The 17,949-nt window shown below is 36.8% G+C and overlaps 1 protein-coding gene across 1 annotated transcript in view; it reads right to left on the bottom strand.

The window, feature by feature from the left end:
• Positions 1-17,949, bottom strand: part of ICA1 (islet cell autoantigen 1, 69kDa) — a 58,937-nt gene that overhangs the window by 14,050 nt on the left and 26,938 nt on the right. The window contains exons 6-9 of the mRNA XM_010184527.1: positions 12,029-12,154; positions 11,741-11,839; positions 3,210-3,304; positions 1,140-1,189 (exon numbers count right to left, since the gene is read on the bottom strand). Of these exons, the coding sequence (XP_010182829.1) occupies positions 1,140-1,189; positions 3,210-3,304; positions 11,741-11,839; positions 12,029-12,154 (370 nt within the window). The remainder of the gene's footprint in view (positions 1-1,139; positions 1,190-3,209; positions 3,305-11,740; positions 11,840-12,028; positions 12,155-17,949) is intronic.

The raw sequence follows: 17,949 nt of genomic DNA, 5'->3' as shown, positions 1-17,949 counted from the left end.
AGCACCACTAAGGCATAATTTATATCTCTAGGAATAAGGAATATAAGCCATGCTGCAGAAAGGAAGAATGAGTCCTGGAAAGCTGTGACCAAAAGGAACTGAGTCTCAATAAACAACAAATTCAAATATGAGCTTCTAAAGTGATGTTTCAGCAAAATGAGATAATCATTTTGGGATATAGAAACAGGAATGTGATTTTTACCTTCTAGAAACATGACAGCAGAGACCAACATCAGAAATGTCTTGTCTAGTTATATATTTCACGTTTTAAAAACGATGTTGTAAAGTGGAATGGAAACAAAAACTTCAAAAATTAAGGAGTAGAGAAGACGTCTTCAAGACATCAATATGTTTAGCCTTTTGAAATGAAGGTTTGAGAAGAGTCCTGATTTTAATGTAGTACCTTCCAAGTATCTTCATGAAAGATAAAATACCACATATTAAAATGATTCTCCATTAATTTAGTAGAAAAAGATATATTATAAGCCACAGCATTATTTAGGCTGGAAGGACCTCTGCGGGCCAGGTTGTCCAAGCTCCTTGTCAGACTACAGTCAGCTATGAAGTTACATCAGGTTCCACAGGGACGTGTCCTGTCAAGTCTTGAAGATCTCCAGGGATGAAGACGGCACAGCGCCTCCATGAACTTTTTCCAGCACTTCACCACCCTCAGCCCATTCTTAAACTGTGCACCACCAATTAAAGCCTGGCTGTGGTACTGGGTAATAACAACCCATCAGGTCATTGGCAGCATCTGAATATGACTTTGCCTAGCCTTTGGGCAGAAGTTCCACTGAATTAATCACTTTTTTAACAGAGTACATGTTTAATCACTGGAACAAACTAGCAAGCTAAGTGTTATACTTTCCTTGTCTCAAAACCTACTAATCTGTAGATCCTTTCCTTGAAGACATGCTCAATGTAAGAATTCTGCTTTGAAAAACAAGCTATTTGACCTAGTTGGAGTAATTGAATGAAATGCAGTGGGATATAACATGTAAGAGAGATCTTCCTGGACTTAAGTTTTATGCATATGTAGGGATTTGCTGGGTGAGGCTGAACAGCTATGAAATAAATAAAACTGAAAAAAACCATGTATTACAGCACTTATGAAGTTATGATAACAGGAATTAAAATACCTGAATAGTTTGATTCCTTGGTATGGCTCTCCTCATCTAATGAAATCAACCTTAATTTGAAAGAATAAGAAAAGAAAAGAGAAAATAATTCTAAGGCTATATAATATTAACACATTTTTTCTCTTTTTGGTTACATCATTACAGAATCATATCGATAACAAATAAAGAGTAATTCAGATGGACTCTCGCATTTGCTGTATATGCTGGTCTGTTGTCAACTTCTATCATTTCACTGGCAGAAGTCTGTTGAAAACCAAAGTTAGACTGAAGATCAGCTATTAAAACCTACCATCTTCCATCTTTAATCTAACTAGATCTCTGCAATGAAAAGTACAGTGTGTTCTGCTTTTCCAGATTTGATCTTTCATAACTATCACAACGGAAGTACAACTGCCTTTAAAAAAACCTCAAAAAACTTTGCAGCAGCATCTAATTAAAAATCAACAGTCAGGTGAGTTTCATCACATGTCAGCAGATTTCTAAAAAAACAAATCAACAGCACTGATGAAAAAGCTCTTGACATTACGAAAAAAAAAGAGATGTGGTTTACATGCAATCCTTATACAAAGGTAAACTCTTCAATGAAGAATATATAAATTTTAACTGCTATTATGTTGTGTAAAGCCTTTCAACCAGTAGGGAAGGAAGCAGTCACAGACTGACGTGGTGGTGAAGAGGACTTGTGTGGGCACATTCCTCCTCTCTTCTAGTTACAGGACAGTAGGAGGCACCTCTAGAGGAGAGGCTTGTGGTGAATGGACAAAAAGTAGATTCAGATCAAATTCTAGTACTACTAATGTTTACTGTGAATGGAAAGTTCATGAGGATTTTCAAAACTTTGTTTTGTGTCATTCTTCTAGAATCTTAGATATTCGGTTATGGTTTGTTTTAGACAGCAAAATGGTGTGAACGTATTTTTTCCCCTCAGTTTTTTAACAGAAAAGGAAAAAGATAATCTGGAAATAAAAACAAGTACAACTATGACATGGCATCTGATGCATTTGCTGGTAGGTACCAGGGCACACTACTAACATAAATCATGCATTCATTCCAGAATTTTATATTCAACATTAAGGAAAACAATTGTTTATTCATTTTTTTATTATTGTCACATGAGAAGCAGCAGATTCAAGGAACTGCTGTGGAAACAACCACCTGCTAAATGGTACTTGGCCAAGTTCTTTCTGATTTGCTCAGCACCAAACCTGAACCAATTTATAAACTGATTTTGGTCAGTGGTACTGAATCTAAACAAGTAAAAGACTTGGAAAATGGAACTCTTTCAAAAACCTTTATTATAAATAGCCAAGCAAAATTCACTAATTATCAGTCAAACTGTTCTCTGCTTTTTGACAACTGATCCTTTGCGGGGTCCTTCATTTAACCAGGGATAGTCAAAACAACAGGTGGCAGCAGGATTAATATCAATGCTGCATCTCCTCGCAACTGAATCCTGATGGTCCCGTAGGGGAGGGATCGCATCTCCTTCTCCTGTTCTCCTCTTCCCATAGCAGCCCATTCATAAATCTCCCTCACCTCAGAGCTACAGGTAACTCAAACCTTGATTGCATCAGCTCCCTTAGATGTACTTTTCACTAAGTACCTACTGCTTCATTGGATTACTAACCAACGCTGTATACATTACAAAAACTAATCGCTGCTCAAAGCAATCAGGAATCTATATCCTATTCCCAGGTGAAAGGAGATGCTGCTGAAGGGAGAAATACAATGCTCATGTATCTTCTCCCATGTGCAGTTGTTTACCTTTCTTTAACTAAAGAAAAAATGAAGCAAAACCTGAAAAATATAGAGAAGGCTAGGAAAGATGAAAAACATATGAAGGTTTAATAGCTCTTTTTAAAGCTCTTAATTTCACCATAAAGTTTATTAGTTTTCATGTACAAATTACAGTATTTCAGGAATTCTTGTATTATGCTTACTATTATGTAGTGTGATCAGACTAGCTGTGTCTATACTTCCATTTATAAATGTTTGGTGACTTTAGCAACCAGAAAGCAAATTATAGACAAAAAATACTTATTATTTGAATATACAGGCCATGTGACTTACTGACTCTGCTGATCTTGTACTGACTTGGTTCTCTCAGTCTGCAGGTTCTCCTTTTCTGCTTTTTCCGTTAGTTTATTCACAGGATCTTGTAAGCTCTAGATCATAACCCACAATATAAACAAAGAGAAGAAAACAAATAGAATCAGGGAAGCAAAAGTGTGTCATTTAAGGCCAAAACAGACTACAGAACCTACATAGACTGAGCAAGAATGCTTTTGAGCTGCAACAAAACTTTGGTTTGGCCAAAAAAGTAATTGCGTTTTTTTTTAATAGATGGACATATATGTCTTGAAATGTAACTAATTTAATTTTAAACTGCAGATTCATTATGTAACTTGACAGCTGACAGTTCAAACTTATTTTGGAAAAAGAAAGGGCACAATTTCATTAACAAGTATTTATTTGGCTTCAATTACAAAATGGACAATCAAAAGGATAATTTTTGTAATATTTTGCTGCATTACTTCCAAAAATGGAAAAAAGCTATGGAAGCTCATAGAAAGTTACATGATGTTAATGATGAAGACGCCTTAACACTATGGCAGTGTCAGAACTGGTTTGCTAAATTTCGATCCAGAGGTTTTGATGTTGAAGATGCACCACGCTCAGGAAGGCCAAAGTTGATAATGATAAAATAAACGCATTCAATGAATCCAGCTGAAAGCACTTCAAAAGCAGATATTCACCAAAGGAAGGTTATGCTGTCAGCCTGGTGGGACTTCAAAGGTATTGTGTATTTTGCATTGCTTCTGAGGAACCAAACCATTAATTTGGACGTGCACTGTTGTCAACTCGGTAAATTAAATGATGCCATCAAACAGAAGTGTCCAGAATTGGTGAATTGCAAAGGTGGTGTGTTTCACCATGATAATGCTAGACCACATAAAAGTTTGGTCACTCATAAAAAATTGTTGCAGCTTGGATGAGATGTGTTACCACATCCACCACATTTGCCAGACCTGGCACCATCAGACTACCATTTGTTTTGGTCTTTACAAAATGCCTTGAATGGCAAAACCTTCATTGCTGATGAGGATATCAAATCGTTCTTGGAAATATTTTTTGCTGAAAAGGACAAGAATGTTTTTAGCGAGGAATCATGAAGTTGTCTGGAAAATGTCAAATGGTAATTGAACAAAATGGACACTATATTGTTTAATAAAGTTTCTGTTTTCCGCAAAAAATTCACCTTTCATTTACCCAGAAAAAACACAATTACTTTTTTGGCCTACCCAATATATCTGACTCAAACAAGCAAAATAAAAAATGCTATACGATACTCAAATTGAGTCACATGAACACACTTTGTATAAGATGACTCCTGATTACTTCTAAACTCATGTCCTGTTTCCAGTATTTCTAAGTAAAATCATCTATACCAGGTGCAAAGCAGGCCCTAACAGTATGTTTCTTTGGCATTTTGGGACTTTCCCCTCTATTTTCCTCCTTTTTTGCCCCCTGTAAAAAAAATGAGAAAATTTCATTCTTTACATCTTTTTTTTTCCTCATATATTATTTCTTTACTTCTTTATTATCTTCTTTTTTCCTGACACAACCATTCACACAGCCTTGGCAATTGCATTGTAGTGGGAAGGTACCACTTGTATCCTGAATCTGAAAATGGGGATTAAAAACTTGGATGATTAGTTAGAAGCCAAGAGTAGTATTATGAAAACCTAATGTCCCTTTGCAATTGAAAGACCATGCTATAACATAACAATGTACAGTTTCATGGTGAGCATTTTCATAACCAAAATTTGGACATGTGAATAAGCCAACACATAAAGAAGGACTCTTTGAGATTATACTGGTTGTTCCTCTTATGCAATAATTAGGATTTTTGTATGAAAAATTAAATAACTGAAGACAGTAATTAAACAGTCGCAGATGTTAACAATGTGACTACTGGCTTTATCGAATGGTTTTGCTGTGAAGGTGAAAACTCTTTCCAAAGTCCAACTAGATTTCTGAAAAATAAAACCGTGTTTCACGTCACTAGTCCTGACCACTTGTAATTAGGTTTATGTCTCACCTGTATTCATAGTACTGCACCTCACCCACATTCTTAACCCACCCTCCAAAAAGCTGAGACTAAACTGAACAAGCCACCTTTTTAACGAACACAAAAATGTAGAGATTTTGCATCTGAAGTTTTAACAAAATGGTAGTATGTTTCATGAGAATAGTAAACCAAAGAAAAAGACATGACCGCTAAGTCCATCTCATCTATTAAATAAAGTTAGAGTCCCCAGCCCATCTGTTACAAGAAAAGCATTCCCAGGCATCTCTTAGGTCTTGTTTGCACTGCTCTGTCAACCCGGACAGATGAGTCCCCAGAAGGGGCATTCCAGTTTATGCTTGGCTCCTCATATATTTCCTGTATGAGGAAACATATACTTCTGTGTTTTAGAAACCAAACTAATGGACTTGTTGTATACTGCGGTTGGATTTTTTTTTTCTCTCAGTAAGTTAATTCTTCTAATACCACAGATCAATTTGTCACAAGCATCTAGAGCACTACAGAAATGATGCATCAAAAGATGAGGGATCACAAAAAAAGCAATAATAAATAGCAACATTAAAGAAATATACCTTATTCTGTAGTTGCCACTCTTTTTAGAAACTGTAACAGTGCTAACCAGAACCACTTATAAGTGTACTTCTTGGATTCTGAATAATGGACACTAGCCACCTCAGCTACCTCACCTATAAATTAATGTGTTACCCTTTAACTGCATTTGTACCGTGAATCAATTAGATTGCACTACCTGCACTAGTAAAATTGATGGGAATTGTTCCATTGACTCTAAGAGGCCCTGGATTAGAGCTCAAAAACATGAGAATATGCACTATATTTGCACAAATGTGAAGTGCAGGGAAAGACAGCAGAGTTTCGTATTACAGGGACTGTACTGCTGCTGACAGTCCACCGTGATCAGGAGATGATGGTGCAACAGTTGTGATGCTCTGCCTGTGACTAAGCATAGCAGTACAGAGCCTGTCGCAAGAAGGATGCAATGGTTTTGAACAACAAACAGAACTACTATAAGTACTGACTGATTATACAAGTTAAAGAAAATTATTGGAAGTAAAATCCTCTGCATCTTTACCACGAGAAATACAAATAAATCAGCATATTTCTTTAAGGAACTACATTTTATTATTCTTCCTTTGTGAGTGTTTCAGGAAATTCATATTTAAAGGACTTTGATCAAACCATGTAAACAGGATATAGATATGGAGTTCACAAGTACCTTGGGAAGAAAACAGTATGATAATAATGGCAGTTAGTATTTCCCACATTAGAGAAATAAATATAGCCCTGAAATACAGCTTCAGTTTCAATAGAGATTATGATAAAAATTGTTAAAAATCACCAGCTGTATTTTAATGCAAAATTAAATTTAGCAATTTAATTTAGACAATATTCCCTACAATTCTGATAGCAAATAATGAATTTATTTTCATCTCTCCTGCCTCTCTCTACTCCACATCACAATGTACACTATGAACCGAAGACATCTTTTTAGAAAGGTTTATAAAAATCTACAGAATGGGCATGAAACAAAACTGAATGTTAAAAAGCCACTGTAAACTCTTTTCTAAACAAGAACCCATGGTAATGTGATCACTATTGTCAGCATGCGTAGAAATGAAACTGCTATTCTGTTAACTGTTTCAGGTTACATCAGAAGGGAAGAAGTCCCATCCATCATCTAGGAAGTGTAGCAATTGAACAAGGCTACAAACATACAGAGTGAGTTCAAACACTTCAGTTGGGTGTATGAGGCGTTCCTGACTTCCTTGGCTCAGAGCAGACAAACATGTAACTTTACAGACACGTCTGGGTGCTCGTGTGAACTCACATGGACTTTGTTGTGAGCTGCACCAGTATGACTGAAGGTAGGATCCTCCTGTGTTTTGAAAGCTTTCTTCCTAGCTTTGCTATTTCTCTTTTACTATAAAAATCAGGGTAAGATCATACACAGTAGCAAAGCAAGTTCACAGTCACTATGTCTATCTTGTCTGTCCCTACAACCAAAAGTCACCCAGTGGTATTTTGTTCTCTTCCAGTACTCAATTATCAAAGCAGACAAGGGGTTCCTCCACTGCAGAGTTAGCTCTGGTTCCAGCTCAGGCACCATTCCTAGGCTGACTGCTAGTCACTTACAAAATTGCTTCACCTACATCTGGGCTGCTTTCAAGATCAAGCCAGGATCAAGCCAAGATCATCTGCACCGCACAAAAAATCTGTCCTCTGCAGTTAAATCACCAGAGCATTGACACTGTGCTTAGCTCGCCCCCACAGTTCCCCCCAAGTGCCTTGGACAACTTATGCACTTCCTCTTGACTGAGAAAGCAAGCAAGCAACATTGTTAAGGGCAGCTCCAGCAGCCAGGGATACATCTGAGGATGTCACAACACACATGAGCAAGTGCAACACTACTGAAGAGACAAAAACTTGGATGTTACATTTAGGGGGAGAGCTGAAAGGGAAGGGGAAAAGCAGGCAGTCTCATAACTTCCCCATGGAAACTCATCAGAAAAACCCCCAACAAACCAAACTTAAAACACCCCAACAAAAACACAACTAACCCACCCAAGGTATAAAATTATAAGCAATCTTGGCTATGAGTAAAGCCATGGTGTAAACAGAAACAAGAAAAGATACCACACTACAGAAGAGGTCACAGGAAGACAGCAGCGTTGCAGCACCTGTTTGGACAGAGTTCTCCAAACCATGCGAGATGCACAGGCAGCAGCGTCACATTTTGTATGGACATAAATGGATGCACTGAGGTTTATGCCTTTTAACTCCCTTTCTACGGCTATTATTACTTCTAGGCTCATACTAACTCTTCTGGAATTTTGGTATTACAGCATTAAAATGTAAAAAATGCAACTAAATACTCATTAAGTAACTAAGGCAAATAAACAATGACAGAAATTAGAAAGAGGTATCACTCATGAAAAGTAGCCCCTGAAATAAATTTAAATTCATTTGATACACAGTAATTTCAAGACAATGAAACCTTGAAGTCTTTACCAAAACAGCAGTCTGTCATCTTCAATATTACAGCAGTGGATACAGTAACAGATACTTTTACATCACGGTGCATAGAGTTGTTAGCACATTAATAATCATCTTTCATCAAGCATAAAACTCACAGTCAGGAAATACAGCTGGAATAGCACAATTATACTACTCAGCATATACCCTGAAGCAAAGAAAACAAATGGGCTGCTTTTCATTAAGGGAGTTTGGCAAACAGCTCTAAAGACAATGTTTTCTTTCCAGAAACAAACCCGAGAGGCATTTAAGAGTCTCTTTCCTGAGGTAAACCTGGTACATGAATATATTCATACTACAAAATACAAATAGCAATTTTCCAGTACATAGCACCTTCTAATTTTTTCAGTAAGGCTATCTAAGTCAAATATTAACAGTCTCTTTAAATTCTTGTTGTAAAGTAAAACGCTAATCATACATACATGTATGCTTATTTTAGTTCAGAAGGATCACTTGTATGAGCAAAATTAATCTGCTTGGATCAGAACTGGAATCATAAAAGGCACAAATTATCTGCAAGCACGAAATTCAAAATTTTCTTTTAGAAAACATCTCTTTTAAGATATAAGATATGGAAAACATTCTAAAAGTGGTATCTCCTGACTAAACATAGAAACGGGCAAATTGAAATATTTTATGTATGTTTAAACAGTTATATATTCTTACTGTACATTTTTAATGCAAAAAGTCTAGAGCAGATATGGCATCTTCATTGATGGAAGATTTTTCAGACCAAAAGTTTCTCCATCAGAAACTACACTTACCCTAGGTCAGCTATAGCCATTTATTATACTTCATTAAAAAATAATACCATGTAATCTCAATGTAGGATTAGCTTGCAGCTCCTTCTTAATATATAGTTACTTTGACATGAACATATGATATGACTGGTAGGGGTCAGTTCCCTAACCATAAGCTTCTATTGTTATTCCACGCCCAGGTCTAGCAGAGGAGACACAGGATCTATGGGAGTCCCAGACCCTTCAGAAGTGACAAGTAGAGGTGACTTACCTTAGGAGGGCACCTGAAGTAGCAGCAGACACCTATTCGCTTAGGCAACAGAATCTCACCTGATTTAACCACCAGATTTTTATTTAATCTCCTTAGCAATAATTTAATGTAGACAAACAGAAACTATTAACTGGGGGGAAAGAGATGATGGAGGAGCCTGAACTTCGGTATAGAAAATGTTCCCACACTCTAGAGACCAAAAGAAATAAAGAACTGATAATAAAAGGCAGCAACATATCCCCAGACAGCTGTGTTCTGAAAGCACAAACTTCCATGAAATTCTGTAGTATAAAACTACCTCCTGATTACCATCATTTCTCAGCATACATATCACTGCAAATAAAGAAAATCACGTATTTTCAGTGCAAGAGGCCAGCAATAAAAATGGTTAAGATTCTCATAACAAAGTTAGTCTGCATCCTAAACACACTACAATATTCACAACCATTTTTACAGTTACTATCTGCTTCAAGGGAGTGCTTGTTACATGTGTGTGGACTCAACATAGATTGTATTTTTTCATCACAGATTCCCAATCTAATTTCAAAATTAGATTACACTAAAAGGAGGAAATTCAAAAGATAACAAGCATCCCCAAATCTCTCTCATCCTCCATTACAAGTGTATTTCACACTCCACAACAGGTGCATTTTCTGTACAAGTTTCTCTCCAAGGTGTCCAAACATTACTATGCATTTTGAACATCATATGTCTTGTTCAAATAATCATATTTTTAGATATGAAAAAGAATGAAAATTAAATACTCAGCAATAATATAGGCTACCTATACAAATTCAACTATGACTGGTTCATACCAAAGCAGAAAAAAAAAATCCTCTGAAACCTTCGAACATTGGGCAATGTTGAGGAGAACAGCCCAACAGCATGGTATCCAGGCTCCTGAGCAGGACTACAGCCATGTTAAAACCAGGCTGTGAACTACACATTGCTGCAATGGGAGGCTATGGTGGGGAAATAAAGGAGACTTTATTTTCTGGTTTGGACTTTAAGTGGTGAGTCTGTAGGCAATTATTAGCAATGTCCAGGTAACTATGCCCAACTGTCTCCAGCTGAAGTCTGGACATAAGCTCTGGCTGAAGTTCATCTTCCATGACATGGATTATACAAGAAAGAAGCTTAGAGTTACATTAACTTCATAGCAAATGAGGACTTCTCCTGCAAGACAGGATTCTTCAGAGGCTGCGTAAGATGAAACCACTTAAGAGCCTTCTTTGGTCAGGGGAGACCGAGCTTGAAATTTGTTTGGTTGGTGTGTTGTGATGTTTCAAACTGCAGGAATAACAGTCTCCACAAGCTCTTTATGCATTTCAGAGTTCAGAAACTGCTCCCTCCCAACCCACATTCTGGAAAACAATTTTAAATATAGCATAAGCATGTACAGACAAGTTTGGTAGTATGTGGTGAATTAAACCTTATATCTTCAGGTGCTTCTTTTCCAGGAGCTCCAGGGTAGCCACAGGCTATATAGCATAACGTAGCCCAACTTCCACTTCTACACGTCATATGCATTAACCTTTCACAGATTGAGGCTATGACTTGTAATTGCTTTCAAGATGGGCAGTTCCTCCAAGCAAACAGTGGCTTTGCCACAAGCTGTTCATTCCTCACTTTCTGCCCGCTAGTAACACTTCCATCAGACTTCGTCCAGACAAACGTTATTTTTCTCCCATGCAAATAGGATCAGTCAGATAACTGGAAAGTTAACAATTTTTTCACTGTTTTCCCATTCCTCTACTGAACCTTGAATTGCAATGACCAAAGCAACTTCCTAAGGCAGGCATGACCAGGAAAATACACAGTGGTGACTGATTATTTTTAGATACCTGGCAAAACTCTAAACTCAAACTTCAGTCATATACTGTACATATTCCATATTCAAAGATTACAAGGGATCAGTAAATACCACTAGTAAAGCAAAACAGTATTTCCCAGAACAGGCAAGGGTTATAAAGGTCTAAGCACTTCAAAACAGGTATGGGAAAGCTGAGCATTTGTGTACTCATATTTGGTCCATTAAGGTATTCTTAAAGAGCATCAGTTTTTAAAGATAGATACAAAGGCAAAATAGTATTAATTCACTTGCAGGATTTTGGAGGGCAACATAAATCCCTAATTCCGATGGATTTTATGATTCTTCAGGAACAATCAAACACAATCCCAGTTATCACTTAAACACATACTTAAGTGCAGCTCTGAATAATGTCTTCTTTTGAAATAGGTCCTTAATCATTGCACTTTACATGCAGTTTTTGATCCTACTAGCCAGAAGTGCATTAAACAGAAAAATTGTATTTAAATGAAAAGACAGAATAAGGATAAAATTATCAGAAAATATATAGACAAAATATGGATGTGTGCTTTCTGCATCCATGTATGGTGTCTTATTTGTTGTCACTGAGCAAAAAAAATATATCTTTACATTCCTTACCTTTAACATAGTGAATTCATATGGCTGATAACCTTTAAAACTTTCATGAATGGCTGCCATCATGTGCGAAGTTTTTTCCCAAAAATGAAGAAGTGTTGTCTGTAAAGTAGGATAAAATTTCAATGCCATGTTAGCTTTAACATCAATCTGCTTTCAGTGCAAATTTCACATCTCTCCTCCAATACTAGTTATATATTCTTACAGTTGAATATTGCCATGGTAACCTCTTAAAAAAACATATATAAACAGGAAATCTTTCTTTTGGTGGTCAACATTTTCTCTGGATACCTGATATGTTGTCAACACATGAGAAAGCAGGTTGCATCTGCTCGCTCCCAAAAGATCCACTTTTTGACAGACATCAGTCTTCAGTTTGTCAAAGTTGAGTTTTGCATGTCGCACTTGAGCTTGAACCTTCAAACAAAGGGACAATTGTTTATGTAGTGACTTTTTTCCCTCCATTTTTCTACCTCAGCTTCACGAAAGAGCAAACTAATAAAACTTCTAGGGGAAGTTTTTCAGATAACTGAAGAGAATTAATTAAAAATGTATATAGAACTTTATCAACTCCACTGAAATCAAGATACAGTAGGCTGGTATATGCTAAAATATAGTTCTTACTATCGTCTATATTACTATTTGTCTAATATGTTCAGTGAAGAAATCTTGTTTTCTAACCCCTGTTTATAAGATGGATAATAGTACTAAATATATACTGAGAAGATAATGATTTGAAAATGTGCTCATTTTGGTATCTCTTTACAGAAATGACAATTCAAAGCCTGAACAAAAAAATCTGGAACTATAACTTTACCACATAATATACATGTACACACTCAGAGATGTCTCCATGTACCTATAGTAGGAGATGAATTACACTGACAAACTTTAAAGTCAATCTGCAACTCTTGTTGACAATATAGCACTTCAGTAACTTTGAACTGCTACAAAAAATTTCACTCATTAAAGTTTTCCTTCTGAACTAGAATGTTTATTGCTATAAGAAAAATATTAAGGCCACCTTTATAGGGAGCAAACAATTTCATTTTCAAAGGGTTTATGGTCTTTCAAATTATTGTCCTACTGCCTGTTAAGTATATACAAGACACTGTCTGTTACACAAGCTGCACATGTTTGACAACAGTACTGATTTTCTCACGATCAGATATCAGAGTAGGAGGTTGATGTAGGTGATTTGTGCACAGCACCCCCCATTTTTATGACAGTTTTGTACACTTTCCTAAATACTATACTAACAGAAAATTTTGTATATAAAATTTAATTCTCTTCCAAGGAAATGGGAAATTATCAAACCACAAAATATTCTTATTTTCCTATAACTCCTTCACACTTACAATAAAATGTTTACCCAAAACAACCTTCACAGTGGAAGAAAACAACACTGAATGCAAATTACATACATTTCCTTTCCTTCATTTGCCTAACTCAGAGGGTAAACTGATTTTGTTCAGAACACACAGACCAATCAAACAAAATCTGACATATTTGTGTGCTCCTGATCTTCAGAAATGAATCCAGAATTTTGCAGCAAGTGCTTGTGTGCTCCTTGTGTGGTAACGACAGATACATACTTTATAACACAATCTGAAATGTCAGGATTATTGTATTTCATAGAATCATAGAATGGTTTGGGTTGGAAGGGATCTTAAAGATCATTTAGTTCCAACCCCCCAGCCACAGGCAGGGACACCTCCCACCAGACCAGGTTGCTCAAAGCCCTGTTCAACCTGGCCTTGAACACCTCCAGGGAGGGGGCATCCACAACTTCCCGGGGCAACCTGTGCCAGTGTCTCACCACCCTCACAGTAAAGAATTTCTTCCTAATGTCTAATTTCTATTCAGATCAGTTGTGCGTAAGTAATATAATAGGGTAGCACATATCAAAGGTCTGATATGTTCATAATGAATGAGCTACAATAATTCAAAATTGCTGATAAAAGCAGCGTTTCATATGTGAGACTTTAATTGCAAAAAAAATGACATTTGGAAAAAAATGCCTGTTGTTTGTTTGTTTGTTTTAATAAAGAAACATCAGTGATATTTTACCTTTTATAAAATAGCTTTGTGATTTGTGCATTCATCCAGAAGGAGAAGTCTTCCAGGATAACTACATATTATATCAAACAATCAACAAATCCTGAGTTCTGGTAATAACAACTACTTCCCAAACTTCTCCTGACCTGATGCAGTGCTCTAACCACTAGACTACAGCATCTTACTGATAGCTTGCTTTGTTGTTTTGACGCACTGAAGAGCTTCAAGTCAAAGAGGAGTGTCCAGAGCTGGAAGAGTTCTTGGGCAGTTAGGAGATGTTTTGGTGAGGTGGAGACAAATTTTAATTCCCTCAGGAAGGAGGAAATTGCTCCCATGGCTTCCACTCCTTACGCAAGCATGACAAATGCTAAGCTATGTGATAAAAAGCAAGGAGCAGCTCCTGGCAAGATATCGCCCTATAAAGCACAATATTTTGTGAAAGGCCTTAGCCAGTCAGAACTACACTGGCACAATCTGAGAATGCCACTCAGTTTGGGAGCCTCAAGGGACTTTACATTACTTTTTAGCTGCAGATTCATGCCTGGCTGAAGCCCAAGGAAGGCACCATGCTATCCATGCCTGGAGAAGTCCTATCCCAAGTACAATTGTCTAGTCAAAAAAGCATGTAGGTAAAAAGCTTATGGGCCTCCAAAATTAGGTAGCAAGGGAGGAGGATTGGAGCAGTGGCAGAAGCAGTGTGGAGGCTTTATCCAGTGCTGGATAGCACACCTTTGTTCTGCATTAGATCCTCAAATCCTTCATTTCCTCTAGCTCTGAGTGGCTGAGAGCATGGATTTACAACTTTGGTCTAAAGAGGAGACTTGTCAAGAAAATCATGAGCCTGTGCAAAAATGAGCTTCTAACTGAAATCCAAACATGATCTTATCTACATCTTCTGCCAGCAAGAATTGCTACAACAGGAAGGTATTTAAGTAAGAGATGTTGTAGGGCTTTGAAAAACCTAGTGAGACTTGAGATCAAATTCTGATCTCAGCTACAGCCATGAAAAGCCAGAGAAATTCAACTGATGTCAGTGGAAACATGTCAAATATAAAACTGTATTTTACAATGGTGCAGCTGAGATCAGAATCCCTTTCCTATTCAGTATATCATAGCTCTGCTGAAAGCACAGTAAGAACAGCTGTGGCTCTGTAGACTGACAGTCTAAGTAAGCAAAGAATGTTAGTTCTGGGTAATATAAACACTCAGAGATGGTGAGGCACAAAGAACTGTTAAATGTAATTATTAATTTCTACAACTGCGAGTCTGCACAAGGGCTTTACACAACAGACTGGGATTTGGGTCTACGTCATGTTTCCAACTCCTTAGAAGAAGTGAAAAAATCCAGAAAACAAAAAAATCTGTAAAGCTTGAGTTGTAGTCTTCCTGCATACAGTCTTTGGGGATATTTAGCAAGAAACAACGTTAGCATTTATCTTAACTGGACATGTAACTAGCATCTCTTTTAAAAGAGCATTCATGAAGAGAAAGAGGTGGCACACAATACAGCATGGAATACAAACCCGTATATGTGACAAATGCCACACATTTCTCCTGCCAAACAGGGAAGATGTGACACTATGAGAACTACTAAATTAAGGATGCTTTTCAGCTTTTTTGAGATACTAAAAGTTTATTGAGCACAAGGACTCTCCATTTTGCAACTGCGGTAACAGGACAGCCAAGAACGTATACTGCATACTACATCAGCAAGACCTTTTGACTTTCGTGCGTGCCAATAAATGTATTCTCAATTCAAATTATTATTAGACATCTTTTAAGATTACTTGTGGCTTCAGGAATCAGGTATAAAATCTTAGTGCTTACAAAGCATAATCTACTTAATACCACACAAGTTATCAGAATGAACCTTTGGCTTTCTACTCAAGGGAAAGCTGATGTAATACATCCTAATCTTCTCCTTTCTCTGCAATTAGTATCTAAGACATAAGAAACAGGACCTCACTGTGGTCTCAGTCCTGCAAATTTTTATGCATATATTTAACTTCATTAAAGCTGAACATACAAAATCTCTTCAAAATCTTGGTCTGTAAAGTATCAGAATTTTACTGACTGCAAGGGAACTGCACCAATCCAAATGCAGCTTGGACATTTTATGATGAAAGATCTTCCAGGTATCTGAAACTGCAGGTGCTAGTTGTGAGAAGCTGTGCTGTGCAAGAAAATCCTACAGTATTACAGCCACAAAAAGATTATGACTGTTTTTCTTTTTTCTAAGCAGCAACTTGGAGCAACCTGCTCTTAATTTCCCAGTGCAAATATCTAAGTACAATATTTACAGAACAGAATTCTTTAAAGAGAGCACATAAGAAAACATAAACTTGGAAAGCAGTATCTTATTAAATCAATAGCTCAACAAACTATAAGATACCAGCTAAAACTGAAATAATTTTATAAGACTAAAATAAATAATTAAGCACACAAATAAATAGATGTTAAAATCCTAAATCCTGGGGGCTTCAAAGTCAGATTCTGGCATGCTTGACTGTAAGGGCAAATATATGCTAACACAGGTTCCTGAACTCATACTGAAACAGAAAAGTCCCAATTTTCAAGAGTGCTAACATAAAAAAAATTTCAGGCCTACTTAAAAAGCCCTATTCAGCATGTTCAGTTACTAAAATACAGATTTGTCCTGTAATTTTAAGGAAACTTTGTGTCCTCTAGAGTACATCTGTGCTATTAGTTTCTTTTAGTCTACCATAAGATGCAAAATTTATTTTCAGTAGTAGCCCAATCTCAGTGACAATTCAGCTAGTGAAGCATCATCTCCAAAGTGAGCTTATGTCAGATAAGTGCACTAACTCACTTTACATACAGTGTATTTTCGTCTCAGCATCTCCAACATAGAAGCAGAAACAGATGCTTCCAGTCTAATTTGTCACCCAGCCTCTCACTTACTTGATCTGAAAAGCATGCACAGCATGTGTATAGGCTGGAAGGAGCAGGGGAAGTAAATCAAGCGGGAAAAATGCCTGGAATATAGGAAACCTTCCTGTTGGGGGCTCTGGGTAAACTCTACCAGCAGATGGAATCAGCATAAATTTCTGCATTAAGTATAGCACCTTCTGGCATACTGATCATTGTTGAAAATGAAACGCGAACTAAAGTAGGCTGCAGTTTGAGGACAAAGTATGTAGTGTATAGCGTATCTTATACCAGTTCTGCATGCATCACAGAAAGTATAAGGAACTTGATTCTCAGTTCCCACAAAACTGTAATAACTTCATAGCTTGAATGGTGTTATGACAAGGAGCACCCATTAGACTTTTACATGAGCACATATAAGCACTTACTGATTTTTTGCTTTCTATTTTTTCAAAATTCAAGCTTGATGCTGGGTAGTCAGAGAACAGAAGAGGTAATGTTTTATACAAAATAATGCCTGTAACTGAACTTTTCCACGTGCAATGTAAGGACTTCCAATGCCTTGTACAGTACTAACCCTGATTTTAGTGTGCTTTGGTATGTTCTACATTTTGCAGACTATACTTTGACTCAACTGTTCCCTTGGGTTGAAATAGTATTTATTGCATCCATTAATCTCTGCTCAGTTGATTTACAGGAATAACACATAAGAACAATAGTTAAAGAAGAGGTAGTATACTTCTGCTCATCTGTTTCAGCCCTGGTTATTGAAATCTACATTTATGATCTGATGAGAAACACTGATAAAAAATAATTTTAAGAGATGAAATTTATAAAGCAAGAAGCGCCTACCTAAAAAGGAAAACTACTCGGACAGTATAACAGATCCAAATAATATCTCTTAGGTCTGAAGCCAAGCAGATGTACATCAGATTTGTTCAAGAAATGAAATTATTCTTGAGAAATGAATTTAGACAACTTAAAGTGCATAATGAGTTCAAATGATACATTTCTTGTATTTGCTATTTTGGACCTAATTATGATCATCTGCGCTTGTGCATGCATCCCCATGCACCTCATCCTATTAGGCTTGATAAAGCAAATTTGCAGTCATGTTGCAATTCATAGAAAGGACTTAATTACCATTGCATGTCTACTTGTCTCACTCTGGAAAGCAACAAAAGTACTGTCCGCTTTTCTGCCACAAAAGAACAGCTGATATTTCAGCTTTGAAAGAGAAGTTGTGTGTGTGTGAAGAGAAGAAA

Source organism: Mesitornis unicolor, unplaced genomic scaffold (assembly GCF_000695765.1).
Source record: "Mesitornis unicolor isolate BGI_N332 unplaced genomic scaffold, ASM69576v1 scaffold4765, whole genome shotgun sequence".
NCBI classification, from domain to species: Eukaryota; Metazoa; Chordata; class Aves; order Mesitornithiformes; family Mesitornithidae; genus Mesitornis; species Mesitornis unicolor.
This window is presented reverse-complemented; position numbering and strand designations above follow the sequence as displayed.